General features: G+C 48.9%; 2 protein-coding genes across 2 annotated transcripts in view; one reads left to right on the top strand and one right to left on the bottom strand.

The window, feature by feature from the left end:
- NEK4 (NIMA related kinase 4) overlaps nucleotides 1-4,056 on the bottom strand; it is a 33,087-nt gene extending 29,031 nt beyond the window's left edge. The window contains exons 1-4 of the mRNA XM_023522318.1: nucleotides 3,741-4,056; nucleotides 2,089-2,355; nucleotides 954-1,151; nucleotides 614-761 (exon numbers count right to left, since the gene is read on the bottom strand). Coding sequence (XP_023378086.1) covers nucleotides 614-761; nucleotides 954-1,151; nucleotides 2,089-2,355; nucleotides 3,741-3,833 — 706 coding nt within the window. The 5' untranslated portion in view covers nucleotides 3,834-4,056. The remainder of the gene's footprint in view (nucleotides 1-613; nucleotides 762-953; nucleotides 1,152-2,088; nucleotides 2,356-3,740) is intronic.
- Nucleotides 4,057-8,627: 4,571 nt separating this feature from the next.
- Nucleotides 8,628-22,626, top strand: ITIH1 (inter-alpha-trypsin inhibitor heavy chain 1). The gene is made up of 22 exons (XM_011378420.1): nucleotides 8,628-8,738; nucleotides 8,974-8,994; nucleotides 9,325-9,491; nucleotides 9,937-10,041; nucleotides 10,427-10,589; nucleotides 11,145-11,258; nucleotides 12,569-12,694; nucleotides 12,781-12,897; nucleotides 13,578-13,746; nucleotides 13,835-13,960; nucleotides 15,370-15,551; nucleotides 15,833-16,018; nucleotides 17,146-17,285; nucleotides 17,921-18,075; nucleotides 18,176-18,190; nucleotides 18,607-18,627; nucleotides 19,068-19,151; nucleotides 19,261-19,374; nucleotides 20,352-20,553; nucleotides 21,428-21,600; nucleotides 22,240-22,351; nucleotides 22,488-22,626. The coding sequence occupies exons 1-22, from the start codon at nucleotides 8,628-8,630 to the stop codon at nucleotides 22,624-22,626; spliced, it is 2,742 nt and encodes a 913-aa protein (XP_011376722.1).
- The last annotated feature ends 598 nt before the right edge of the window (nucleotides 22,627-23,224 follow it).

The following is a 23,224-nucleotide window of genomic DNA, read 5'->3' as shown; positions in this document are numbered from 1 at the left end:
ATGAAAATGGAAGGGAGAGGGGAATTTTACTTCTTTCTTGTTTGATTCTTTAAGTAGTAGAATTATGGACAAATTTTATGTTTTTCAATATTTCTCAAAATAAAAAATTAAATGAGTCTTGGTATAATAGAATCAATAGGTTATTTATGTCCTTAAACTTAATGGTGTGTAGATGCTTAACCTTGCAGAGGGCAACTAGCCTCATGGAACTAATATATAAAGTTGGTCACTGTGGCATTTATATCATACACAATGCTTTCTGCAATTCTTAACTGGTTTCTAGTGATTGTGATGATTATCAAAAGAGCAATGAATGCAAACAGAGTGGACTCATTTTAAATGGGGCTCATTTAATCATAAGCTGCCTAGAAGAAACTACCAATAGTCTCTGAGGGCACCTGCACATCCTGTGGCGACAGACAGTGGTTTTCAAAAAGCCAGTTCTTCAGAACCATTAAGCCACTTTTATAAATATTAAGAAATGATCAATTCCTTTTCCTCTAGTTCAATCTTCCCCACAGAAAGGACCTACCATTCTTAAATATCCACCCAACATCAATGATTACTCACTTTTACTAGTAGCTACTTACAAAGTGCACTTAATTAAACTTGCTCCAAATATTAAAAATAATTAGTTCCAGAATATTCTTTACCTTTCCTTCAATAATCCGATAAACTAAAGAATTCATGTCTTTTGCATTGAAAGCATGCTTCAGGGTAGCCATTTCATAAACACAGCATCCTAGAGCCCAAACATCAGACTAGAAAAGAAAAATAGTAAATGGTTATATGTCAGAATGCCTTATTTATATTTTTACTCTTAAAAAAAAAAAAAGACATTTTCCTTAAACCAATTCATAGAGGATTCTTTGATTTAACTACTCCGATGGGCTTTGAAATTATGAATACTGTCCTAGAGACAGTGTGAGCTGGTGCACACAGCCCAACCCTACCTTATAGTTGTAGGGTTTGTTTGAGAACAATTCAGGGCTCATGTAGTAGGGTGTGCCAATGAGGGTGCTAGCCATATCACAGTGGTTCTCTAACACTCGAGCAATTCCTAGGTCACCCACTTTGATGATGTTTGTTCTTGTCAGGAAGACATTTTGAGTTTTCAGATCTCGGTGAAGGATGTGTTTTTCATGTAAATACTGAAAAGAGAAATAAAATTTCATTAAATATCAATATATTTATCTACTTATTTATTCCTGACTTCTTATATATCATCAATAATTACATGAGTTAATTACATATTAAAACACTATTATTTTATATTCTCTAAATAAAAAGTCTAATTTGCAATTTTCCACAGTAAAATAGATTAAGTTCCATGCATTAATTTGCCCAGTGTCATTCACAATTGTTCTCTGGTACTTTGACCATTATACTGTTTATCATTATATGCATTCAGTTAAAAAAAAATGCTTGTAAACTCTCGCTGAAGGTAAGAAAGCAATTTATACAAAGTCAGATGAACGTTCTTCTTGAACTCATAAAATCTTCAGCTTAATGTTTTCAAATATAATAAGATCACTTTTATTTAGAGAGAGTATCTCAGAATTTAAACTACAAGGTCAATTAATTCTGGACAAATGTGCCCAGTTCGAGAGGTATTTCATAAAAGTCTCGCTTTTGAATTAAGTATATTAAAACACAAACATGTTTTGCATTTCCACACACTCTGCCACAGGGTTAAAGCCTAAATCCCCACAGTTTATGCATATTCATTAGCCCAGCCACCTTGGGCTAATGACATAGCTGACTAGCTGATAACAAACATGGTTGTTCTTTTCTCTTTGTCAACTCAGGGCCCTTAAAATGGACTTTCCTATAAATAATAAACTAATAGAGCATTGGCTTCCTCTCCAATTCGACATGAAATCCATGTCTACTTCAATATGGATATCACCCATTCAGAAACATTCCAGTGCTAGAACATGAGCAACTGGGTCCACTTCATAAATGGATTTTCAAAAAAATACATTTTTTGCATGTACTTGGGGAAATTTTTTCCTAAAATATGCCTGCCATCCCCCCTCTTCCCTTGGAGCAAGTGGGATACTGTGAGTCTGTGAGTCTGAACAGTACCTGCAGAGCCATAGCGATCTGAACAAACCACTCCACCACTTGACTCTCAGGCAGAAGCTGCCCTTTCTGCTCCTTGAGCTTTCGGTACAGATCACCTCCTTCGCAGAAGCCCATGACGATGTATAGCCGACCGTCCCCTCCCTCCCACGACTCCTTGTAGGTGACAATATTGGGGTGCTTCAGCTGAGATAATAGCTGGGCTTCCTGTTCAGCAGCTCGCCGCTCTCGGCTGGAGGCATTTCGGAGGTTCAGTTTTTTGATGACGTACTGCAGAAGAAAACGTGTTTTTACAATGCACAAATAAACCAGTTTTATAGGTTCAAAAGTAGTTAAGGGTTCTCCCGAATGTCCTCGAAACCAGTCTTCTGCAGCCTGTCTAATAACCTAGTCAAAGCACAAAATTGGGAAAAACATTTGCTATCATTAATGGTACTTTTTACAGGTTAAACTTATAGCAGGATAGGGGTCACAAAAACTTTCTGCAGACAGAATGGGTCCACGGGTTGCCTTAGATACTCAAAGGGATCCATAACCCAATATAGTTAAAAAATCACTGACTCTCAACACACAAAATTATTCCCACTTAAAAAAAAAATCAATATTCTCTAACACCTAATACACTGCCCTCGGTCAACTAAAAAGAACAGAATTCATTATTCGATGAACATATACATAAATGTGTTTTGTAAAATGTAAATTACTGAGGGGTTATTATTACAGCTAGAACCCCATCCTTGACTCAAAAAATTCAGTGACCCTCCCTTCCCCCTTTGACTATGGAATAAATCTCTTATGCCTGACCTTTTGTTCCAGGCAGAGCAACCAACACCTGAGACAAGGCAGAACAGGCAAGAAGGCTTTATACTTAGGGGCATATCTCCTCTAAGTTTGTCTGAGGCAGTCCTGTTGTCTTGGTGTAATTATTAGTAATGTCTCCTTTCGGTTTCAAAATTGTCCCAGTTTGTACAATATGGTCACCCTATTTATAAACCATATTAATAATTGGCTTGTTATCCTGAGGGTAATGAGATAAAATGCTTTAAGCAAAGGAGTGGCGACATTAGATATAAATTTTGGGACGATCACTGAAACTGCAATGACAGGGATGGATTGGAGAAAAGCAAGTCATGTGGCAGGAAGACCAGTGGGAGGCCCTGACAATAGTTAGCTAGAGGTAACAGTGTCCCAGATTGGGGTGGTACCAGTGTAGATGGAGAAGAGGCCTGTTGGCTCAGTGGACAAATGAATGGGGGTGGAGGAGAGAGGGGAGTCAAGAATGACTTCCAGGTGTCCAGCTTGGGCAACTGGCTGGTTGGTGGTGCTACTCACTGAAATGGGGATAATAAAAGAAGGTCTGGCAAGGAGGTGATGAGTTTTAAGTGAGTCCAGTAGCCTCCAGATCAGATGTATGAGGCCCGTTGTTCAAGGAGTAATATTTGCCAGGTGCTGTAGAACTATAGGGTGTTTATTCGGGGTGCATATTACGGGACGGCATGGCCTAGTCTTGGTGGTCTGGGGCATTTGCCCTGAGGAAGTGCCATCAGAGATGAATACCCTTTCAGACCATCCCGGGACCTAACCTTTGGATGGTAGTGCCCTCTGCGAATCCCTGCGTGCCCCTCACCCCCATGACGGGCCCGAAATCCGCCGACCTGCCTGCCGTCCCGCCGGTGCCTCACGAGCGTCACCTCCCCGTAGCTGCCCTTGCCCACGACCCGCAGGTAGCAGTAGGCGGCCAGGGGCATGTTCCCGGCGCGGGCCCACAGTCGAGATGCGGCGGCGGCGGCGGCGGAGGGCAGGGCAGGAGGCCACAACAGGACGCCCGGCTCATGTCCGAGAGGCTGCGGTGCCTGTGGCTGCGGAGGCAGCCGGGCTCGGGCCCGAGCGCTAACGGGCACAAGGCGACGCCGCTGCCATAGCGATCCCCGCCGGCGCAGCCCCGCGCATGCTCCGGCAGCCCGGGAGACTCCACAGAGCCAAGGTACCAGACGGCTAGAGTGGTCCCGCCGTCTCCGGAGGACCCGCCATAGAGCCGAGGTGCCAGGCGGCCAGAGCGACTCCTCTGTGCCTGCGGCCACCCTGCGCCTCAGCTCCGCTGCCGGGAACTTCCGGGTTTCCGGCAAAATATAAGGTCTAGGAGGCTTCGGCTTATTGAGTACTTATATTAAGCGCTTTGCAAGTGTTATTCATTCATTCTGCAAATATTTATTGGCCGCGTACCGTATGCCAGACCAACAAAGTCCCTGCCTTCACGGAGCTCACATTCTAATGGGAGCCGTGGTGGTGACAGACTAAACTCTTAGAAGTAACATTTGTTTTTTCCCCTTTGTCACATGTTCAGCAATCCAGCTTATTTTTTATTCACTTCAGAGTAAATTAGATATATCACTACACCTCACTTCTAAACACTTCAGTTTATGTGTTGAGAAGTGCAAGGAACTCTCTTAGTGCAAGGACCTCCATCCTTTCCCCACCCCTACCCCGCACTAAATGACTTGACCAAACTCTGGCATGGCTTCTTACAGCTTAAGGCAGTGTCCCTAGGAGGACCCCCGCCACCCTTAAAAGACCTGCACATGAAAGCCCAAAGCTGCCAAAGGAATTTGTAGTTTGCACCAGCTAACACCTCCCTTTCCTAGAGCATTTGCAAAGCTTGCAATTGTAAACTTTGTGTCCCTTTGAGAGGATAGATAATTACTTACCTTCTACAACCCAGGAGTGTCTTTCTCAAGGACCTGAAATTCATGCCTTGGAAATGTAAGATTTCTTCTGCCTACGCCCAAGAACCAAATTTGCCCAGTTGGGGGCGATATTGCCTCTGTTGAGAATGCATAATATAGAGCATACCATTACCCTGAGAAGTTAATTCATGCCCCTTCCCCCTTCCCAGTTAATCCCTAGCCTCCTCCCATAGTGCATTAGATCGTTTAATCTTCACATCAACTCCGTGAGGCTGGTACTATTATCATTCTTATTTTAAAGTTATGGAAACAGAGTCTCTGAGAAGTTAAGAAATTGAAAACAATATTCTAGAACCGCAGTCCCCAACTTTTTTGGCACCAGGGACCGAAGCGCCTATGAGAATCTAATGCCTGATGATCTGAGGTGGAGCTGAGGCGGTGATGCTAGTGCTGGGGAGCAGCTGCAAATACCGATGAAGCTTCACTCGCTCGCCTGCCGCTCACCTCCTGCTGTGTGGCCCAGTTCCTAACAGACCATAGACTTGAATCTATCTGTGGCCCAGGGGATGGGGACCCCTGGTCTAGAAGACTTAGGGCTTGCTCACTCCTAAACTCCCCTATAGTCACTTGGCCCCACCTGCCCCCAAGAAGGCTTCCTGGAAAATGACTCATATTCCTTAGATGCTTTTCTTAGCCTTCATCTATCTCTCTTATCAGCCTTTGTCCCTCTGGGGAATCTTCTTGTTTCTCGGTTTCTAGAACTTTCCTGGTTCTCCTATACCTCTTGTTCACTCCTGTTCTCTTTTGACTGCTCATGCTCCCCTCAGGTTTGAGATATTCCAAGGTTCTGTGCTCTGCCCTCTGCTTTTTACCTCCCCCAACTTACTCTTTGTCAAATCCATCATTCACTATACAGACATTTAGTATGGGCCTGCATAGTGTAAGGCTGGTGCCCTGCCCTGGAGAACAAAGTGAATAAGACTAAGTCCTGCCCCTGTGAGGCTTATAGTCAAAGAGGGAGATGGCCATTAATCAATGAAGCATATAACAAATTATTCTCGCCAACTGAAATCAATGCCATGCAGAAAGGTCACTGAACCCAGCCTAGGCATCCAGGGGAGGTTGCCCCAAGCAAATATTGCTTGGGCATAAGTTTGAGAAAAAAATTTTTCAGGTAGAAGGAACACCATGTGCTAAGGCCCTATGGACTCGTTTTGTGACTCCACCTCCACCTCCACATCTTAGTGTGAACTCCCTGCACACTGAGCTGGGCCTGCTTACTTCACCACCTTAAACCCAGGCGTTGGCATGAGGCTGGCACCCAACAGGTGTGAATGGATGGACTGGGGGTTGATAAATAATTGCGTGGAAAAGCACCTGCCTGTATGGATCATGAAAAAGTATGGTTGAAGTTGAGAGAACTAGAGGGGCTATGGCTATGAGATGGAGGGGCAGCTGGGGCCAGACCACTTAAGACCTAGAAGTGTGTTAGGTAGAGAAAGGACTAGAGCAAATCAGCCTTTTAAAATGATGATTCTGATTGCTTCTAGGAAATAGTCTGTAGGAGCAAAGTGGAAATAGGGAGAGCAGCCATTTAGGTGAGAGATGAGGGTGGCTTAGACTCAGTAGTGACTGGGGACTTGGAGAGAAGTAAATGGATTAGAAAGATATGTTGAGGGTTGGAGGTGGGGGTAAGTGTAGGTGTTCTAAGGGAGGGATACATCCAATATGCCACCTAGTTTTCTGGCTTGGACACCTGGGTGGATGGTGGTGGCCTTTATTGGGGTGGACAAAAAGAGAGGAAAGCTCAGCCTTGGTGGTGGGGTACATACAGCAGGGGGAGAGAAAGGTCATGAGTTCAGTTTAGACATATCAGATTGAGGGACTCTGAGAAAATCAAGCAAGCAGTTGGCTGTGTGAGTGGGGCTGAGACCAGGTCTGGGCCTGTGTGCTGTCCTGTTGCACCAGCAGCACAGCCAACCTCTCAGGCCCCCAGGTTCAACCATCAGCAACCTCAGTTGCTTTCTGTCCACCCATCTCCTCACCTACCATATCCACAGAGTGACTCAACCTATCCTCTAATATGGGATCAATAACATTATTCGTCTTTTGAGGGTAGTTGTGAGCAATAAATGAATTAAGACACAAAAGATGCTGAGAAGTGGGCCAGGCACTAGTTACTGTTAGCTCTCCTCACAACTTCTCTCCTCCTCAGATCTCACAAACATGTTTCCAGAAACTTTTATGGACTAGACTTGGTGCTAGCCATCTTTCAACACCGAGTCTTGATCTCACCACACCCCTGCTCAAAATGCTTTAGTATTTCCCTTCCAAAAGACTGGCCACTTTCAGACCCCTGCACTGTGGAAGTTGAGCTCCACCCCTTCCAGATATCTACAGCTCCTTCATACTCCTCTTTCACTTCTGACCTCTCCTGGGATTCACTGGGTTTCCTTTAACATGTCTGACTTCTTTTCCAAGGCATCAGCTCACTGAACACAGCAAAGCCCTCGAGTTTCATCATTGTGGTATCCCAGTGCCAGGTACTATGCCCAACCCACCACAGGGCTCAGTCCATACTGATGCAGAAAAACAGAACCTCAAATGAAGTTTTATGTTGATCCAGCTCATCTTTCACAAAGGCCAGAAAACAGACCAGAAGGTCATTCTGGCCTGGGGACAATAAACTTTTTCCCAGAAACTGCTCTGCAAGACAAAGTCCGCAACAAGCAAACAGAGATCAAAGAGGCCTCTGGGCGCCCTCACTGTATCAGGGTCACAGCAGCCAGTACATCCACCCAGGGCCATGGAGTAGATTGACCAAGGACCATGTCTGCCCAGTATACTGTGGCTTGTAGGAAACAGGGTGGGTTTGGGCAAAAAAAATTAAGAAATTGCAGGTACCAGAGGGGTCTTTGGGCTCTTCAACTCTGTTTCTCCTTTCTAATAATGCAGAGGGCATTCCTGTCATTATGTGATAGGCTTGGGCTTTGGAGTCTGAAAGATCAGGGTTTGAATACCTGCTCTGTCACTTGCTGGCCCCTTGCATCAGAACTAAGTGCTGAGCCCCAATATAACACAGAAGTCTCACAGGTTCAGAGGCCCCACCCCAGGAATATCCAGGGACACCATGAGGATAAAATTAGACAATAAAGGGATTAGAGCAAGGCATGGCACATAATCAGCTCTCCATTATGAAAAGGTAGCGTTCATCTCTGTCTTCCCTCTATCTGCCAGGCACCCCTGCTCAGGAGGTAGAACGATGGGGCTACTTCTGTTCTTCTTTCCAAATCTGGGCGAGAAGGTCCAGAGATATGAAGCAACTGTCCCACAGCATATGTCACCCATTGCGCATCCCAGGACTACCCAGACTGCCTCTGGCAGAACTACTGCTGGAGTTGGCATCATAAGAAACGAGACATGGGCAGACACTCTCTAAGCCATGGTATTTATCTCCCTGGTCAAAGTGTGACTGTCTGAAAAATTCATTGATACTTAAAGAATTTTGAAAATAACACTTAAATAAGTTTAGAAACCTATTTTTAACTGTGGCTTCTTGACATGTGTCATCATATCACTGGGGTTGCCCTGTGCCAGATCCAGGATTAGATGAGCAGCTGGGGTCTTCACAATTCACGTTGGCTGAGTGTAGTTCTATACATAGGGGCACAGTCTGAGTCTGGCCAGAAGTTTACACAGCTGGGAATCCTCTGCAAGGAAAAAGCTTTTGCTGTCAATTTTGATCCTCTAAATTATAATATTTACCTTCATCTTGTCTAATGTTTAATCTATGTTTATCCAGCACTGTATTGATTAATGGTCTGAGTGAAGCAACAAGGCAGCAGGAGCTTTGAGACCATGGATGGTGCCATGGGGCTTCGGGTGCTGCTGTGCACATCCCTGGTGTCCCTCCTCACCCTACAGGCTGTGCCTGCTTGGGGTGCACCCAAAAGGCCCAAAGGCAGCGAGGTATGTGGGTAAACCTTTGGGGCAGAAACAGGCAGGTGGGCCTGGATGGGGCCAGGAAGGGATACAAGACCCTCAACCCAAGGGCTGGGGCCACCCCCACCCACCTTGACCAGCTCTGACTGGAGCAGTCAGGCCAAGGGGAAGAGTTATAGGCTGCGTCCCATGCCTATTCCCTAACAAACAGTCTGCGGGCCCTGAGCATTCATACTCACATCGACCCTGGTTTGTTTTACAGAAGCGACAGGCTGTGGACACAGTGAGTAGGAGTCTCCACAAAGGAGTCTGTGGCCATTATTACAGGCTTGTTTTCCCTGCCCCCCACCCCCCCCCGGGGATGTGCTCTTCTGTTAGTGCCCTGGGCAGAGGGACTCCCGTCTCCAGGAAATGGGGGCTTTCCCCTCCCACCTCAACCCCACTGCATGGTCTCAGGTGGAGAGAACAAATGGGTCTCCCCAGGAGGGCTGGTCTGTTCTTCAGTCACCTCGTGTCAGTCAGAACTGGGTGCTAAGCCCCAATACAACACAAGGTCTCTCACTGGCTCAGAGATCCCCATCCCAGGCCATAGCACCCTTATGTCTTACTTTAGGCTGTTGATGGCGTGATCATCCGGAGTTTGAAAGTCAACTGCAAAGTCACCTCTCGCTTCGCGCACTATGTCATCACCAGCCAAGTGGTCAACAGTGCCAATGAAGCCAAGCAAGTGGCCTTCGATGTAGAGATTCCCAAGACAGCTTTCATCAGCGACTTTGCCATGTGTGTGCTCTGCCCGAGTCCCACACCTAGAGCTATCTATTCACCAGGCCCAGCCCAAGACCACAGCTTAGAGTAGCCAGACAGTGTCGCCCACCTCCTTAGTTCCCAAAGGGCCACAAGCCATTTCCAGCTCTGAGGGGAAGAACAGTCCTTCAGGTCTGTTCTGGGCTCATTGTGGAGAGTAAACTGTGAACTCTCTGTTTTCAGCTTAGGGCCCAAGAAGCAAAGGCCAGTGTCTAAACTTTCTTGCTGGACTCTGGCTGTGGCTGCCAACCTCACTGCCAGGGGGCCTCTGAGCAACTTTGTGAGCAGTAGGAAGCCAGCAAGGACACCCTCCCATGACTGCTCATCTGGACATGACCTTTTCAGGGTCTGGGCTGGGAGCACCTCCAGTATGTGTGAACAGGGACGGACACCTCCCATGAGTGCTTCTTCCTTTCTGCAGCACAGCAAATGGAAAAGCATTCATCGGAGACATAAAGGACAAAGTGACTGCATGGAAACAGTACCGGAAAGCAGCCATCTCAGGAGAGAATGCTGGCCTTGTCAGGTGAGTTCTGAGCCCTGCTGGCCCAGTCTCTGAGGCTGCCCTCCCCAACCGGGACAGATCTGAGGACTATAAAGTGGCTTTGGGTGGAGAGCAGCCCCAGGCTGATGGGAAGTCAGCAAACCGCCCAAACCTGAATGCCAGCATAGGTGTACTGGGCAAGGCTGGTGTTGACTTGCCTATCTCCCAGACCAGCCTGATGGAGAAAGGGGGCCCTGCCCTTGGGCCCTGACTCCAACCAGCCAGTTAAGACAGGATGAGGGTCAAGGACACATGGGAGCTGCACTAAAATAAGAGAAATTGATTCTGAGGCCTATGCTTTAGGTGACAAGAAACCACATGTCATTTTACTATTTGTCTGTGTTGTTGCCTCTGGTGCCATGTCCAGAGCCTCAGGAAGAACAATGGAGCAATTCACCATCCACGTCACCGTTAGTCCCCAGAGCAAGGTCATGTTCCGGCTGACCTACGAGGAGGTGCTGAAGCGAAGACTTAAGCAGTACGACATTGTCATCAAAGTCAAGCCCAGGCAGTTGGTGCATCATTTTGAGGTAGATTGGAGGTGACTATACACCCAGGGGAGTCGTCTCAGGAGCAGGGCTCCTGCCTCTCTCTCACTGCAGCTCCAGGCATTGGCTTGGTACCCATCATGTGCCATCCCATGCCTGAGCACAGGGGAAGGGGACTGATTCTTCAGGGTGGGCTCTATTGGGCTCTCTATGGGCAGGGAGCTCCCTGAACCCACCGATCTCCTCCTCCTCTCTGAGCCTCAGCTGGCTCCTCTGTTAAATGGGGGTTCCTACATGTCCCGGGATTCCTGAAAGGATCACGAGATACTAAATATCCAGATGGTTTGTAAACCATAAAGTCCTGGGCAGCCTAAGGGACTGTAATTGTCTCTGGCACCTCAGTGGTGGTCGAGTTGAGGGGAGTAGGCCTGTACATCTTCGTTTGGCCAATATTTTTGGAGCGCCTTTGACTGGCCCTTTGAAGCACTGGGTGGTTGCTATACATAGTAGGTGGCCAGGACACATATTGATTCTTGGCTGAGACTTGATGATGGCCCAAATGGGAGCCTTGGTGCAGGAATTGCTTCAATGATGCAGATTGACGTGGACATCTTTGAGCCTCAAGGGATCAGCAAACTGGATGCCCAGACCTCCTTCCTTCCCAAGGAACTGGCGACCCAACTCATCAAGAAGTCTTTCTCAGGCAAAGAGGTGCATGGGATGGCTGGAGGCTGGGGGGAACAGATCTTCTGAGACTTCTCAACTTGGCCCAACCCCTTATGGAGTGTCTAAGTTTGGCCTGGAAACCAGGCCGGGGCTGCAGGCTAGCGGTAAGAGAGGCAGGTGTTTTATCATTGATATCCGGGGGAACTTGGCACTCCTGGTTCTCAGAGCAACTTAGCAAAAGCCTGCATGCTGAGGCTGGGGAAGACACGCTCCCGTTAGCTGCATCATCTGGGGTGAGTTGCTGGCTTTCTTGAGCCTCAGTTTCTTCTTTGCCTGTTTCATACCCATAGGAAAGCATTCAGGGTACATGAGCAAATGTCAGTTGCTGTTGAGGTTAGGATTCCAAACTCCAGTGTTCTTGGAAACATAATAACATTTGCAAAGGCCTTTGGCCTGCCCAGCCTCTTGCCACTTGCTACTTGCCACTCATTTGCAGGAATCCCAAAAACCTCTATGCTTGCCCCATCCCCAGGTCCTGGAGGAGTATGGCATTTGGATGGGTGATACCCAGCTAGTGCCCTGCTTCCTAACTCGCCCTCAGCTGGAGCCAGGAGCAAATCCTTTCATGTTCGCCTAGTTATGGTAGTGACTCCATAACGATTCATTTAAAAGAAATGTTTCTTACAGCTTTGGAGAGGTTCCTTTTAAACAAAATATGACACCCCAGAGTGTTAACGAACATGCTTGAGTTCAGTAGGGGACCAAAGGGATGGATCTTTGTCTTCTTATCAATTCTTTTCAAGTTTTTTTTTTTTTAATGAGCATATCTTACTTTTATAACAAACAAACAAAAGCTAAAACTAAAAAAGCCTTTAAAGAAAATGTAGAATGTACAGAAGTATAGAAAAGTACTGAGTGGAAACCACCCTTCATTTTCCTGAGCACTAATACTAAGTAAGTCCAGACCTCAATTCTGAGTCTTTCCTTCCAGCCTCTGTTCTTTATCTATGTGGGTTCTATTTTCCAGCATAGAGTTATAGCCTTGCTTTTTTATTCCATAGTTTAAGTTGACTGATGCTCTCATGCTCTTATACTACAATTATTTTGTTTTTATTTTGTACACAAAGTGATGATGCTTATTGTAGAAAATCCAATGATTCAGAAGCGTATAAGCAAAGAAATAGGTCTTCTTTCCTACTACCTACTCTCAGCAGCTGGGAGAAGGGCCCACCTGACTCATTTTTATGCTAGTGCAACACACACACACACACATACACACCCCTTATGTTGTCTTTGCAAACATCCTATTCGCAGCTGCAAAAACCAGTAATGCCTCATACTCTTGATGGTTCCAGGGTCATGTGCTTTTCCACCCCACTGTGGGCCAGCAGCAATCCTGTCCCACATGCTCCACAACCTTGATGGATGGGGACTTCAAGGTGACCTATGATGTCAGTCGAGAAAGGCTCTGTGACCTCCTGGTGAGCCCAAAGCTTCTGGCCCAAGCCTCAGAGGGTGGGTAGGGGTGCTTGTCAGAGATGCCTCACTAGTTTTTTGTGTGTTTCAGGTCGCCAATAACCATTTTGCCCACTTCTTTGCCCCCCAAAACCTGACAAATCTGAATAAAAACGTAGTTTTTGTGATTGACATCAGCGCCTCCATGGAAGGCCAGAAAGTGAAGCAGGTAAACTGTGCCTTTAAGCAATTCACCTAACGGAAACTTCTTCAGCCCCATTATCCACATCATGATGGTTTTGCCACCAGAGTCTGGGGTTGGGATTTCTGCTCCTGGTCAGACGCAGGGTGATTTAACCAGAAATTCCAGTGGTTAAAGGTTCCGGAATCAGCCACTTCCTTGCTGTGCAACCGTGGGCAGGTGATTTTACTTCTCCTCAGTGGTAAAATGGGACTAATAACAGTGTCCACAGGGTCATGGATTATCAGTAAGGGAGCGCCTGGAAGATAAAACCTGGGGACAATTATGGGATCCCTGGGAAGCATCTTGCAACAAGATGCAAGTCTGAGGCTCACAGTGCTCTTAAGTGCCCTGTCCTTGGGGCAGTGGAACCACCACTGGACAAGCAGTTTTAGGAACTCAGCCCCCTGGGGTCCTTCTTCTTAATCCTGCCCCACTCGAACTCCTGGTCATTTTTTCTCCCTGCACTGGGTCCCTTTGCCTTCTCCCTCTCCCCTACCAACCACCAGAGCCCCACAGGTTGCTCCTCTTCTGGCACCACCTGGCCATCTCCTCCTGCTTGTCTACCATGTACCTCTGCCCTGCAGATCTCTGAAATGGGTATCTGGAGCAGACAGAAGGCACTATCTTGGGGCTCTGCCCCTCCACTGACTGTCCTGTCCTTACAGACCAAGGAGGCCCTCCTTAAAATCCTGGGTGACTTGCGGCCGGGAGACTACTTTGACCTGGTCCTCTTTGGGTCTGAAGTACAGTCATGGAAAGGCTCTCTTGTGCAGGCATCTGCTGCCAATGTGCAATCAGCTAAGAACTTCGTTCGGCATTTCTCCTTGGCTGGGGGTAAGGTCACGTATCTCGGGCCACCTTTGTGTCACCTCTATCTCTTTAGAATGAAGGCATATACTTGTCTGTTTTCTGTCCTCTGCAGCCACAAACCTAAATGGAGGTTTGCTCCGGGGAATTGAGATCTTGAACAAAGCTCAGAGAAGTATCCCAGGACTCACCGACCATGCCCCAATTCTCATCATGTTGACAGATGGCGAGCCCACAGAGGGTAAGCAGCTAGAGGGCTGCCTTGGAAGGTACTAATCTCTTCATTACTGAAGGCATTCAAGCTGCTCATGGAAACCCAATTAGGGAGGGCCAGAAAGGCTCAGGGCAAAGGCAAGCACTGATCTAAAAACAGCATTCAGACTGTAAAGTCTGCAGGAGCTCCAAGGCACACTTCTGTCCTGAGCTTAGATGTTGAAGTTTCTGCATGACACCACATTGCACAGGGCCTAGGAGGATGGGCAGGATTCTTAGGTTGAGTTTAAAGAACTATGTATTTACTGCTGTCTGTGTGCCAACCACAGGACTACGAACCAAGAAGAGATACCAAGAAAACAAGACATGTCTCTATCCTTAAGGAGCCCAGGGTCCATGGGGAGGCAGACACAGAAGCAGAAGCTCTGTTGAATGCCCTGAAAGAACAGGGTGCCAGGAGGCTGTGAGACCAGGAGGCAGGGGGGAGGGCAACAGAAAAAGGGCTCTTGGCCCAGAAAAGGTCTCAGAAAGCCTCCTGGAGGAGGTGACCCCTGAGCTTAGTGTGGAAGAAGGAGAACAGACGCAGGAAGGGGTCCCTAGCAGAGGGGGCAGCTTTTTTTTTATTGTACAAGAAAATTTTTATTATCTTAGCCCTTAGTATGTTATGTAGTTTATACTGAAAAACAAACAAATATTACCTCTTTTCTGCAATAGAGAACATTAAATTCATGATATATACCGATCTATAATATTCAGAAATTTTTCCAGGAAAAGATCTTAAGAAAAATTAACTGGTGTTAATTTTTCCTTTTTCTTTTTATTTCCTCTTTTAATTAATTAATTAATTAATTTTTTTTTTTATGGTGACATTGGTTAACAAAATCCAGTAAGTTTCACCTGTACACTTTAAGGCATACACACACACACACACACACACACACACACACACACACACACACACACATATTTACACTGTGTGTTCCCCTCCCATAGTTAGATTTCTTTCTGTCACCACATATTTGACCCCCCTTTACCGCATCTACCTTCGTCCTTGGACGGGGTAACTTGAGCAAAAAAAGATGTCTGCAATGGCAAGGCCTGGCTGGGACCTGCAGGCATGTGCAGAATAGGTGAAACAAGAGTGGAAAGGTCAGCAGGGCCTCACAGGCCACAGCAAAGAGCCACTGGAAGCTTTAGAGCAGAATCGGATCTGATTGTGATGGATCCATATAGATGGGCAAGGTCTGTAAGGAGCTGTTAGTAACTGTTGCAATTGTTCAGATGAGCCAGCAGGAGGCATTGCCTCTAGATGTGGGTGGTGACTGGAGATGGATTAAGATGGGAGGGTTGGCCTGCAGGCAGTGCGCCTCAAAGCCCCCTCATGCTCCACATGCCTGTGAGCTGGTATCCAGTCACTGCCTGGGTATGTGGCTGCAGGGGTGACAGACCGTTCTCAAATCCTCAAGAACATCCGAAATGCCATCGGGGGCAGGTTCCCGCTCTACAACTTGGGCTTTGGCCACAATGTGGACTTGAACTTCCTGGAGGTCATGTCCATGGAGAACAATGGACGGGTCCAGAGAATCTATGAGGACCATGACGCCGCCCAGCAGCTGCAGGTCTCCTCCTTGCCCACTCCCCCATCCCTCAATGCACCACCAACAGCAGCCAATGGGGAGCCCTGCCTTGGCAGCCATTTCCCTATAAACCTAGAGGAGGAGATAAAGCTTCGGCATGGGTGTGAATTAGCTAGGTGATCTTGAGCCAGTTACTTAACCCTTCTGAGCCTATGATTCTTTCTATAAAGTGTAGATCCCAACACCCCGCTTTGTGAGTGGGTTTCCCATTGGGTGCCCAGGGTGACCCATCAGTTCTGAAGCTGTGTCCCTCACCCTTGCAGGGTTTCTACAGCCAAGTAGCCAACCCCCTGCTGGTGAATGTGGAGTTGCAATACCCCCAGGACTCCGTCTCGGACCTGACCCAGCACAGCCACAAACAATACTACGAAGGCTCGGAGATTGTGGTAGCTGGGCGCATCGCTGACAACAAACTGAGCAGCTTCAAGGCTGATGTGCAGGCCCGTGGGGTAAATAGTGGGCTGCAGACAATGAAGAGGCCGGGCAGTACCAAGAGGCTCCAAACCCACACTGTTCTCCAGCCCTGCCCCCAGGGGGCCTCTCTTTCTCCCAGAATAGCGCCCCCACCTCTGCACCATGCCTAAGACAGCCCAGGCCTGAACATTCCTCCACGCAGGTGTCCCAGGGACAGGTTGGAATGGAGCCAACATGGCCTTTATTAGATGTAGCTTGGCCCAAAATGGACCGCTTGTTACTCTTCATATTATTTCTCCCAAGGCGTGAGAGAGTAAGAGGCTAGATTCTTCCTTCTCACTTGACAACCATTTCCTGAACATCTGCTGTGCACTCAACTTTATGCCACAGCGCAGTGTGTGTGTGTGTGTGCGTGTGTGTGTGTGTGCGCGCTCGCACACGCGCGTGCATGCAAATGTTAGGGATCGTGATGTGTGAGACCTGGACCCTGTCCCGCGCAGTGTGGTCTCAAGTGCCGCACTGTGGTTGAGGGTGCAGAACTTGGGCTTTGAATGAGGATAGCTAAGCTGGACCCTGGCTCTACCCTGACCATCTGGATGACCTTGAGAAAATGGGTCCAGCTCCATAGGCCTCAGTTTCCTTTTCTGTACCGTGGGGATGACACTACACTGGGGAGTTGTGTGGAGTAAATGGAATAGTCCACATAGTATGCTTACGTACTGCCTGGTGCATGGGATGCCCTCAGGAAATGGTGCCCAATTGTTGTAGCTGGGGAGAGAAGGCACATTCGTGTGCGAGAGCAGGTTAAATGGTGGAGCCCACCAAGGACATGGTGGGTATTTGGAGGACCAGGGCATGGTGGAAACAGCTACATAGTGGAAGCAGCTGGGTGCTTCTTGGCATCCCTGAGAGGGTAGGGCCTGGTTCTCCTAACCCTGGAATGCCTGAGGCCTAGGCCAACTTGGCTCACAGACGGTACTCAGCAAGCTTTTGTGGAAAGAATGGATGAATGGGGTTGAGGAAAGCAGATTTAGAAAAGAGGGTGTTACTGAGAAGAAAGCTGTAGAGACCAGACAAGATTGGGGCCCCTCAGAGCCTTGAGCACCAGCCAGCCATTATGCTCCTAATGGCTCATGGCCCTTTTCCTCATCACAACCCTCAGGAGGGCCAAGAATTAAAGACAACCTGCCTAGTGGATGAGGAAGAGATGAAGAAACTACTCCAAGAGCGGGGTCACATGCTAGAGAACCATGTTGAACGCCTCTGGGCCTACCTTACCATCCAGGAGCTGCTGGCCAAGCGGTATGACCCTTGCAGCTGCCCGGTGGGCACTATCCTCCCCAGAGCACCCCCCACCCTGACACATTTGGACTGAGGAGGTGAACAGAAAAGGGGCAATTCTAGGCCTTTGAGGCTGCAAGCAGGTCAGATTCATTGTCCTTCTATTTTGCTCACTGAGTTAATATCAACCAGTCAGTCAATAGTGTGGGCGGGACCCCCTGGGGCCACAGGGCAGCCCACTCTGCCCCAACTGAGCTGCCGCTGGGGAGGCTGCCCTTTACCCTGGGACTGCCAAGTCCAGATATACTCATTTAATCTTCATGACATGAAAGGAAATTTCATTAACCCCCTTTAATAGATGAGCAAACTGAGGCTCAGAGTGATGAGACAACCTGCCCAGTATCTCACACCTGTTAAATTCTCTGGGCATTTCCAAGGCACATACCCCAACCCTGCCCAATTTCCAGGTTTTCTGTGTGGGAGGTCTTTAAGTTATGAGGTCTTTGAAAACAGCCGCTGAATGGGGGCACTGCAGGTGCTCAATACATGTTTGCTGGATGAGTGAGTAAACAAATGACTGAAAGGATGAGAGAATGTGAGTCCAAAGTACATTGTCATGCAAGCTGCGGGGCTTGGAGCAGGTTTCTGTCTCACAGAATGAAGCTGGAGGGGGAGGAGAAGGCCAACCTGTCAGCCAAAGCCCTGCAGATGTCACTGGCCTATCAATTTGTGACACCACTGACCTCCATGATCATGAGGGGCATGGTGGACGAGGACGGCCTGCAGCCCATCATCGACAAGCCACCGGAGAGTATGAGCTCTGCAGAGAGGGAGGCTGGGGCCTTAGGGAGGCTTCTGAGGGCCAAAAACCTTCTGGGCTTTAATTCTCTTCCCTTTTTCTCTCCTTTCAGATTCTCAGCCCTTGGGTGAGTTTTTAAATCACATTGGTTTTCTCAAGGAGCTCCTGGTGGCTGGGCAAGTGGCACCTGCTCCAGCACCCAGTACCTAGCTCCCCATCCCCACATCTCCCTGCCTCCAGCCCTTTATAGTTTCTTGTTCTCCGAGATGCCCTTTCCCACTTTACCACAAACTAGTTGCTTTCTCCTGTGTGTGTGGGGACCCTTGCACAGCATGAATCCCCTACCAGTCTCCATTGGGACCCTCATATGAGCATGTGTCTGTGAGGATGCCTGGGCCCCTGGGGAGGGCTGGAACCTCCCTAGAAGAGGGTCGGCCCAGGCCCTGATTGGCCTCTGGGCCCTGGGTGCGCTTGGGAAATGAGGTGTGTGTGCCTTTTATGTGGGGTGGCAAGGGTGACACTGTCTTCTGTTGTACTCCACAGAGATGCTGGGACAAAGAAAGTGTAAGTGGCAGCCATTTTGATGACGCACAGCTCTACCTCACTCCTCCACATATTACTCTCCCTCAGGCTGTGAATTCAGTCCTGAGCAAAGCCCCTAGGTTTTGCCTGATGAGGAAACAACAGCCCAAGTCTTCCTTTCTCTGCTCCAGCTCTCCTCACTGCCTCTCACTGGGAATTCTCAGACAGTAGCCCCGATGTGGGCCTGGCCTCTCCTGCCCTTATGCCACCAGCTCCACCAGGTCCCCGTGGAAGGAGACAGAGAGGGTCAACCCACTGCACTGGCCCAAACTTCTCTTCCTACCTCCCAGGAGGCATCAAGTGCTCTGTGTCCATTCCTGCTCCTGTGGCCTCAGGGGTGGGAGGAGTTTTGAAAAAGGAGCCAGCAGCTCTAGGGAAGCCCAGCTTCCTTCCTTCTAAATGCCATTTGCTCTTGCCGTCAGCGTTCGTGCTGTCAGCCATGCAGAAGCCTTCTCCAACTTACCCCACTTACGGTGTCCAGCAGTTGCCATGCCAAGTAACTGGTGGTGAGTCTTCAGGAGGGTCTGAGGGACACCCCGACTAGTTAGACCTTTGCCCCCAGCTGGCTCCATCTGCCCAATGCCCAATCTAATGGACTCCATGCTGTGCTCCCAGTGGACACTGACCCTCACTTCATCATCCACGTGCCCCAGAAAGAGGACACCCTGTGCTTCAATATCAACGAAGAGCCTGGTGTGGTCCTGAGCCTGGTGCAGGACCCCAACACAGGTACAGTGACATCACACCCTCTGCCAGAAAGGTCAGGGCCCGGGCTCCTCTGCCCTTGAGGTTCAGCTATGGACAGGACAGTGGCTGTGGCCTCCAATTCCTATACCCTGTGCATCTGTCTGTCACCTGGCTGACCTTGACTTGCCTCCTTCTCGCTCCATCTACCTGCTTGGGCCTGTGCAGGCATTCTGGATCCTACGCTTAGAAGGGCTCTATCTAGACTTGGTTTCATGCTCTTTTGTTGCTGTCTTGAAATTCTTAACAATTTTAAAACAAGCAGCCCCTCATTTTCATTTCGTACTGAGTCCTGCAAGTTATGTAGCCACCCTGCCCTGCCTTTTCCCCCAGCATGGCTGAGGGAGCCTCAGAGTCTGTCTCCCCAGCAGTGCTCGGGTAATGGGAATGACATCTATCTCTTGGTCACTTCTGACTTCTCAGTCCAGTCAGTCCATCTGCAAATGTTTACTGAGCACCTGCTCGGGCTAGGGACACAGTGGGAACTGAGACAAAGTCCCTGCTCTCATGGAGTTTAGAGAAGGGAGACTAACAGGTAAACAAATTCTTAGATGACAATTTTGGAGCATGAAACTTGTTGCGTTAGGATAGGGAAGAGGGTGAGGGGGCTTTTTGGCTGCTTGGGTCAAAGGACACCTCTGTGAAGAGGACCCACAAATGTGTCTGCAGCACCTATTGTCATCTGCCCCTGTATCAGGGACTAGGACCACAGAGAAGGAGCAGGCCAAGTCCTGCAAGATCTTTCCTTCAGGGCCCAGGCCAGAGGACTAAGTACTGGATAGTTAGTATGGGGAGGGGGCGGGTAGTAGGCTCCTCTCGGGGGGTAAGACCCTGAAAGATGGTGTGGCATGGGTGGGATGTAGGGATCTTACAGGAAGGAGGCACGAGCAAAGGAAGGCTGGGTGAGGGGCTAGCGAGAGCTGACCTCTCCTTGACCTGGATGGCCCCTCACTCTACTGCAGGCTTCTCAGTGAATGGACAGCTCATTGGCGACAAGTCCAGGAGTCATGGGCAGCATGAGGGCACATACTTTGGGCGGCTGGGGATTGCAAACCCCGCAACGGGCTTTCAGCTGGAAGTAACTCCTCAGAACATCACACTGAACCCCGGCTCAGGAGGACCCGTGTTCTCCTGGAGGGACCAGGCTTCCCTGCGGCAGGACGAGTAACCGGGCTGGGACCAGGGCCTGGGCAGGGAGGCAGGGGTGGTGTGGTGAGGGCCAAGGCAGAAGCCCCAAAGCCAGCTCTGCTGCCTGAGCCTGTCAGGCCCTCATTGTCCCCTGAGTCACGTCAGTGAAATATATTTATATGGCCTCTGTGTGGGCCATGCAGACATGGACTAACCCACCCCTCATTTGCCTCAGTTTTTGGACATGTATCCTGGACCCAGCTGCCTGGATGCCTGTGCTACCACGGTGCCCTCACCCTGCAGTCCACTCCCATCTCCACCAAATAAGGCCGGCCCATCTTCTCAGGCCCAGCACAAAGGCTACCTCTTCCCTGAAGCCCTCCTAATCTCTTCTGTTGAATTTCTCTGGGCTCTTCTTCCAGCACTTGTCTTAGCATACCTTGTCTCATGTTTGTTCCTTCATTCATTCAACAAACTCTACTGAGCACCAGAGCCCAATGCTAGGCAGCAGAACTAGAGGAAGTGGTGGGCAGAGTCTAATATGGAAGACATAGGTCATGAGCAGGAGTCAAAGAACACGGACTTTGATATTAGACAGGCTGGAGTCCAAGTCCTGGCTTTGCTGCTTATAGGGCAAGTTACTTAACCTTTTTGAGCCTTAGTCCTCACAGGATCAGAGTGAGAACTGAATGATGCAGTTTGCATGGAGGGCTTGGCACAGGGCCTAGCACATTTTAAGGGCTCCATATATAATAGCAACATGTGGGAAGAAGCGTGGAACAGGTAACACCCAAAAATCTGGGGGCGAGGGTAGGGAGGTCATAAGAGATGGGTCCCAGAGGACAAAGGTAGCTGAACAGAGAGGGTGCGGTGTAATCACATCTGTCCTCATGGCCACCTGGCCCTGCAGGGTGGTGGTGACCATCAATAAGAAGAGAAACCTAGTAGTGTCCGTGGAGGATGGGGGCACCTTCGAGGTCGTCCTGCACCGGGTATGGAAGGGGAGTGCCATCCATCAGGACTTCCTGGGCTTCTACGTGCTGGATAGTCACCGGATGTCGACACGGACACATGGGCTACTGGGTATGGCTGACTAGGCAGGCAGAGCTGTGGGGTGAGGCATTGAAGCCAGTAAACTGGTCAGCTCTGCAGCTGGGCACCAGGACAGGCCCATCTCCAACATGGCCTCCAAGGCTCAGAGCTCCAAAGAGGGCTTGTCCTGGTGAGGGTCATGTCCCTCAAAAAGACTGCAATCAAACACATAGCCTTTATTTGGTGGAGATGGGGGTGGACTGCAGGGTGATACTAAAGTGTAGGTAAGCCAAGGAGCAAATGGGGAGAGGCTTGATTAGCAAACAGAAAGGTCCAGTGGGCTCCCAGAGACCTCCCGTGTGAGATGAGTCATCAGCCACACTACTTTTCCTGTGGCCTTCCTGCAGACCCTGCTTTCCATGGGCACCTACCCGTCAAACCTCTCTACTGGCCAGATTCCTTAGGAATTGGCCCCAAAAGACAGGAGGTATGACCACCTGACCATGTATCTGCTTCTCTATAGCAGGTGAACTAAAGGAGTGGCTTTGATGCCAAAAATACATCAGAAACAGTAAAGCCCTTTAAAAAAAAGTTCAAGCAACTCTCTAAACCCCTATTGGGCACCTACTAAGGACAAGGCATGAGCAAATCTCCCCAATGGTAACTGCTGCCTCCAATGTGCCTTTCCAGGACAATTCTTTTACCCCATTGATTATAAAGTGTCTGAAATCCACCCAAGCTCAGACTCCACAAAGACAGATGCCACAATGGTGGTGAAGAACCATCAGCTGACAGTCACCAGGTAGGTGAACTGCCCTCCCAGCATCTCTGCCATTGGCATTGCCCATTATTGGTCCAGGCCTTCTTCCAGGTTTCACAGGGGTGGTGTAGCCCTGCTGGGTTCAAAAGGTAACCCTGGATGACTCGTCTCTTCCCAGAGGTTTACAGAAAGACTATAGCAAGGACCCCCGGCAGGGGACTGAGGTGACCTGCTGGTTCATACACAACAATGGAGCCGGGCTGATTGATGGCGTTCACACTGACTATATTGTTCCAGACATCTTCTGGGCCCCCTAGCCAGCGCACTTGTCCTGCCTTGGGGCCATGGCAGAGGAGGAGGACAGCATCCTGATCTGCTGCCCAGGCCATACCCCGCTGTCCAAGTGGTCGCCTGTATCAAAACACCAATGATTTCCATTAAAGAGAAGCTGTGTCCAGCCAAGGCTTGGTGCTCTTTAGGAGGGAGGGTGGCAGAGAGGCAACCCAAGATTCTCCCCCTCAGAAGGGCTTAAGGGGTCGTGAAGAAGCCCACAATTCGCCCCACCCCACCCTGTTCTCTGCCGCTGCCTGATCCCATATCCTCTGAATGCCCTGACTGTCCCCCACACACAGATCCAGGGACCAAATGACACTGGCAGCATGTACAGGAATGACAAACAACATCCACATCTGACTCAGTGCTTCCTGTAGGTAGGCACTGTTCTAAGTGCCTTAGTTGAATTAACTAAATGTATGTTCCCAGCAGCCTTAGGGGAGGCTTTTATCAGGTCCACTTACAACTGAGGAAACCGAGGTTAGGTAATTTGTCCAAAAATCACTCACTTTGTAAGTGGCAGAGATGAGATTTGAACCTATGCTTTCTGGTGTTAGTATCTGTGTGCTTAATTATCCCTAT

The sequence above is a fragment of the Pteropus vampyrus genome, unplaced genomic scaffold, assembly GCF_000151845.1.
Source record: "Pteropus vampyrus isolate Shadow unplaced genomic scaffold, Pvam_2.0 Scaffold337, whole genome shotgun sequence".
NCBI lineage: Eukaryota > Metazoa > Chordata > Mammalia > Chiroptera > Pteropodidae > Pteropus > Pteropus vampyrus.
Note: the sequence above shows the minus strand (reverse complement) of the source record. Positions and strands in the feature narration are given on the sequence as shown.

Bases quoted from the DNA above. Each gene is read 5' to 3' on its own strand.
- ITIH1 (XM_011378420.1), top strand. From the start codon at position 8,628: ATGGATGGTGCCATGGGGCTTCGGGTGCTGCTGTGCACATCCCTGGTG. The intron at 10,042-10,426 runs GTGAGTTCTGAG...TGCCATGTCCAG, and splicing joins GAGAATGCTGGCCTTGTCAG to AGCCTCAGGAAGAACAATGG. The intron at 10,590-11,144 runs GTAGATTGGAGG...TCAATGATGCAG, and splicing joins AGTTGGTGCATCATTTTGAG to ATTGACGTGGACATCTTTGA.